The 5709-nt window shown below is 49.6% G+C and overlaps 1 protein-coding gene across 2 annotated transcripts in view; it reads left to right on the plus strand.

Moving 5' to 3' along the window:
* Pbx4 (PBX homeobox 4) overlaps positions 1-2403 on the plus strand; it is a 45690-nt gene extending 43287 nt beyond the window's left edge. For both annotated transcript variants that reach the window (XM_026777770.1, XM_005370516.3), the window contains one exon: positions 2089-2403. In XM_026777770.1, the coding sequence (XP_026633571.1) occupies positions 2089-2166 (78 nt within the window). In that variant the 3' untranslated portion in view covers positions 2167-2403. The remainder of the gene's footprint in view (positions 1-2088) is intronic.
* The last annotated feature ends 3306 nt before the right edge of the window (positions 2404-5709 follow it).

The raw sequence follows: 5709 nt of genomic DNA on the forward strand, positions 1-5709 counted from the left end.
GAGTTCGAGACCAGCCTGGTCTACAAGAGCTAGTTCCAGGACAGGTTCCAAAACCACAGAGAAACCCTGTCTCGAAAAACCAAAAAAATAAAAAATAAATAAATGTAAATAAACATTTATAAACAATATTTGGGAATATGGGTGTAGTTTTCTCCAAACTGCTCCCTGCTGTTTATTGGGCGAAATGATTTTTTTTTAGGGTGTTCATGGCGACCTTTCAGGGAGTCTTGGTCCATCAAACCATATTAGTCTGGAAGCAATGCATAGGTTCTCATTCTCTGTGGAAACAAAAGAAGACCAACCCTCTTTTCCAAAGCAACATATCCTTAGACTCAAATTTTGAATTCAAAATACCTTTGAAATATATATGTTAGCTTAGCTTATCAGCCTCCAGAATCAAATATCTCTCTGCAGTCAAAAAAGTCAAAGATAACACAATAATATACATAATCCAGACTCTGTGAATTTTCCATCTTTATGTGGCTTGTTTTTACTCTATTACTTTTTCTACAAGTTAATATTTTTATTATCTTTGTTCCTTTAATCTATGACTGTCTGTACTCTGTCTCTTTAAAGACTGTTTTATTTTTTAAAAAACCATTTACTTCTTTTTATAATTCTCTGTACTCTTTTATTTCTCTCTCCCAAGCCTATGTACACTCATCCAACACTGGACCCATTTAGAGGTCTTTTATGTCTGAATCTGTCCTATTGTGTATCTGTAATTCTGTCCAGGAGCGCTTCTTAAAATGCTAAGCCCTTCTTATGAACTTAAGCTGCTGCATTGCTAGGGGAAATATGTCACCGCCTGCTTGCCCTGCCCAATCCAGCACTGTGGAGCTGTTTGTTGCCTCTGAGGGCCATGCTCATAGCCCCACAGCCAGTCTGTGTTGCCATTAAGCAAGTTGTAGCAGTCTGTTCACAGACCCCAGTCAAATGTTCGGTAGCCGGACCTCCAGAAAGAGGGAGAGTCCACGCTGGCAGCACTACCCAGAAAGCTGTCGTTTTAAAATGGCTTTTTTTCTGCTTCCATTGAATCAGGAAAACCGCTCTTAAAATAGCCATGGCACGGCACCAGCAAACAGCAGGAAGCAGTGTTAAACTCTGTATTTTTGTGCCTAGAATTCCTTTTCAAGCTCGCTCAGGTTTTTAGGTGGATTTTAGTTTGCCACATTGGCGCCGATTTGGAGGAGAGAGCCGCTTGCTGGTTCCCGCTGCCCAGAACCGAAATAATCACACAGAAAACTATTAATTAAATCACTGCTTGGCCCATTAGCTCTAGCTTCTTATTGGCTAACTCTTATATCTTAATTTAACCCATTTCTAGTAATCTGTGTATTGTCATGAGGTAAAGTTCTGGCGTCGGTGTCCAATGGGGCTCCATGGCTTCTCCTTGACTCCACCTCCTTCCTCCCAGCATTCAGTTTAGTTCTCCCTGCCTATCTAAGTTCTGCCCTGTCAACAGGCCAAGGCAGTTTCTTTATTCACAGTACACAGGGGACTACCACAGATCCTCCTTTAATTTTCAGCTAAAATATGATCCAGGCAGATCCTTTGTTTGTTTGTTTGTTTGTTTGAGACAGAGTCTCTCCATAACCCTGACTTCCTGAAACTCACTATGTAGACCAGGATATTCTCAAGTTCACAGAGGTCCTCCTGACTCTTCCTCCTGAAGGCTGAGATTAAAGTAATACACCATCATGCCAGGCCCAAGTCAACACTTCCCCCTGTTCACTTGGCTCCTCTTAGAGGTCACTCTAGCAGCATGGTCTCTGTCCATTCCCTACTGCTTACAGCACATGCCTGCCACACCTGCTCTGCTTGATACTGTGTGTGAGGACGGTGTCCCTAGCACAGCACACCTATCCAGCTGTTCTCAAACAGATGAGCTCCACTGTGAGGAAGGGCTCTGGTCACCCATGAGCCATGGCTCTGTCAGAGGTTCTGACATCCCTTGAGACATTTCATGGAGGGGTGGGGGCTCAGTGCCCAGCTCTTCCTGGCACTCGTGTGGTAAGAAGTTGTAAGTGTCCTTGGGGATCAAGGACTAGGATGTCATGTGTTCTCGCTCTCACACTTCCTTTCCAGGCCCACGGCAGCTGGCAGAGGGCCACCACTCCACAGCCAGCCTCACCACCTGCTGGAGATTCTGCTGTGTCTGATTAAGTTTGGGGACCCTGGTTGAGTGCCATGAGTGACTGGCCCTGTATCCTGCCAATGACCTCAGAAGCCCTGGCTGTGGCGATACCCTTGGCCTGGCTGCTCACCTACGCACCTTGGCAGAATTATTTTAACCAACAATTTGTTGGTTTGTTGTGGATCATTCATCTCAGGCTTCCTTCCAAGCCACCCCATTAAAGTTTTTGACTTGTCTGCATTTTGACTTCCAGTGTTTTCAATCTGGGCTTGTCTAGGTGACAGGTGACAACCTTGATGCCATCACCAACTCTAACACTTCCTGGGTGCAGTGCCATGTCCCTGCTCCAGTCAGAACTGGTTTGTATTTGTTTGTTTCTGCTAAAAAGATGTTGGGGCGCTGAGCTTCTGACCATGGCCCTCTGCCCCCTGAAGTCTTCCTTGTCCCTTCTCACAGCCTTTATCTGGCCTGTCCCTTGCCGACCAGTGTCCCTGTGTCCCTGTGTCCCTGTGTCCCTGTGTCCCTGACCCCACCCTCACAACAGTGACCAAGTGCCTCTTTTGTCTACATCCTAGGAGGACCCATGACAAATGGGGACCATCTTTATCTCTGGGACCTAGCCAGCTGCATTCTGCCACTACCTGCCCATGTGCTGTGCTCTATTGATCCTGCGGACAGAGGATGACCACTTTCACTCTCCACAGTGACTGGCTGACCCCACTGTCAGTCTCTCCCAGCTCATTCCCCAGCTCCTCGCAGTCACTCATCTGGATTCAGCGCTGGTGTCAGTGGAGCCGCCCCACGTGCCCTTCTCTCTAGCTCCCGTCATGGGTATATTTTAGGTTTTGCTGCATTATAGAATGGATCAGAGATTCATTTTTTATGGTGTGGGGGGGTTGGCTTCCAGACTGGGTTTCTCTGTAACCCTGGCTGTCCTAAAGGTCGCTCTGTAGACCAGGCTGGCCTCAAACTCAAAGATTTTTCTTCCTCTGCCTCTGGAAAGTGGGATTAAAGGTGTGTGTGCCACTGCCCACCTGGCTGCAGCCAGTGTCCTTAACCACTGATCCATCCTTCCATTTCCCAAAGCCTCACTCTTTTTCACGGCTGAGTAATATGTCATTGAGGAAGGTGCCTTTCAAGACAGACCCCCAGCTTAGGTGCAGGGCCTGAAGGCCACGGTCACTGCCACCCTCCAACCTTTGGTGCACAGCCTTGTACTAAGTACCTTCCCAGCCACTCTCAGGCTGCATGGAGAAAACCCAGATTCTGGAAGCTTCTCTGGGTGAGGTGAGGCACACGAATAGGTGGTAAAGAGTGTCGCCTTCCCAGAAGCCTGGCGAGAGTCAACATCACTCTGGAGCTATGGACAGTCCTCCATTTGAAGCTCCACGATGTAGTGATAGATAGTTCATTTGTGTTTTAATAAAGACTGCCTGAGGAGCAGAGAGTAAAACAGCCCCACTGGTCAGCCTTACAGACCAGACAGCGGTGACACAACCCTTTAATCCCAGCCCTAGAGAGAAATGTAAGACAGGAGGAGACAGCTCTCAGACACAGTCTCATTCTGAGATCCCTGGAGGCAGGATCACCATTTCAGACTGAGGTAGAGATCAGAGCCAGTGGCTGACTGCTTTGCTTTTCTAACCTGAGGTTGAGCCCCGATGTCTGTCTCTGTTTTTACTGTTCATGCTATACCACAGTCCCTGTGAGCCCTGCCGATCACAAGTTTTCTTGGCTTCTGAATGGAGAACTGAGTGAGATAGAATTCCTCAGGAAAACTGGCTCAAGGAAGGGAGATGTGAGAAGAGCCATGCACACGATGCAAATCTAATACAAATTAGGTGAATCATGCAAATTATATGCAATATCGCAGAAGAGGGAGAAGTGAGCTGCTTAGCAAATACTCTAAATGTGAACGAAGAACTGCATCCCGTCTGAAATCCACTCAGGGACCTCCTCAGGTTGCACAGACCTTGGGGTCGCCAGGCTTCCAGGCTGTAGACAGAGCGCCCTCTGGTGGATGGGTAGGACAGCAGCTGACCTATCACCTCTCGATTCCCCAAGCATGGTCCGACCTCCCCAGAGGATCCCCTCAGGTAAAACCTCTGACCTATACTCCCAAGCCTCAGGTTGTTTGGGGGTGATAATAAACAGGAAGGGCCAAAGTTCAGGGGTCCCCACCTCTCTTCCTCTACCAAATTTTTTGGCATGTTACACAAGAACTCATGCCTCCAGCTCTTCACGGGGGTCTAGGCAGAGACCTCCAGCTCTTCACGGGGGTCTAGGCAGAGACCTCCAGCTCTTCACGGGGGTCTAGGCAGAGACCTCCAGCTCTTCACTGGGAGTCTAGGCAGAGACCTGAGGAGGCAAGGGTCTCAAACAGTGCTTAGTGCTGCTGGGGAAATTCAGACAGCAAGAATGAGTAGGGAGGGGGCCTGGAGCTTACTGGAGAGGGTAGGTTTTACCTTCAAGAATTTCTATTATGGCCGGCGGTGGGGGCACGCACCTTTAATCCCAGCGCTCGGGAGGCAGAGGCAGGTGGATCTCTCTGAGCTCAAGGCCAGCCTGGTCTACAAGAGCTAGTTCCAGGACAGACTTCAAAGCTACAGAGAAACCCTGTCTCGAAAAGCAAACAAAAAAAAAAAAAAGAATTTCCATGAATACCATCGTGAATGCATTCAAGCCCCCTGCTGTGGCTGAAGGGAGTGTGGGGGAGCCTTGGTGACCAAGCCGCAGAGGCCGTGGGGACCTCACAGGCTTAGGCTGCAGTTATGTCTTTAGCCACAAGGGGGAGGAGTCAACCCAAAAACGAAATCCTGTCGCCAGACTCCAGGAATAATCTCAAGACTGGAAGGAAACTCTTTGAGCCTCAGTTTCCCTATCTGTGAGGTGGGGAGGTCACAGGAACAGCCTTCCTGGAAAGGCCAGTGAGCGGAAGCCAGGAAAATGGTTTCAGTATCCAACACACAGATAACTGTAAAGCATGACTGTTGGGCCGAGCCTGAAGGGGCTGAGAGCTAGCAGAGACTCAGGTGTTGGAGGGGAGGATGGAAGCAAGGAGGTGGAACTGCCCTTCCTGCCCTAGGGTCAGCAAGCCAGAACTTTCTGAGGAAAGGGGACTCGGGCCACAAAGCAGAGTCATACAAGCAGATGGGGCAGGGGCGAGGGTGGGCTGCTGCGTCCTGTTCTCCCAGACCCGCAGGCCTGCCGCCGCCGCCGCCCTGCCCTGCAGCAGGTGGCCTGCCAGCGACATTCCTCAGTGCCCCGCCAGGCAGCCACTGGGCCTGGCCGCGTGGGCCTCGTATTTTTCCAAGAGCTTCTTCAGCCACAGCCTGACCACAACCTAGATTCCGTAGGACTAGCCACTTTGTGTTTGTGTTCAGCCGGCCAGACAGTAGCAGGGCCAGGCCAGAGCCGGGGCTGGGGCCTCCCAGAAGGTCTGGCTGTCCAGCCTGAGGCAGGCTCTCCTCTCAAGAGAAGCCTTTGTTGGAGCTACTCATCTGTTATTCCTTCTCTTTGTTGCTTTAGTTTGGAGACTGGGTCCCTCTATGCAGCTCTGACTGGCTTCAAAC

Source organism: Microtus ochrogaster, unplaced genomic scaffold (assembly GCF_000317375.1).
Source record: "Microtus ochrogaster isolate Prairie Vole_2 unplaced genomic scaffold, MicOch1.0 UNK81, whole genome shotgun sequence".
Lineage (NCBI taxonomy): Eukaryota > Metazoa > Chordata > Mammalia > Rodentia > Cricetidae > Microtus > Microtus ochrogaster.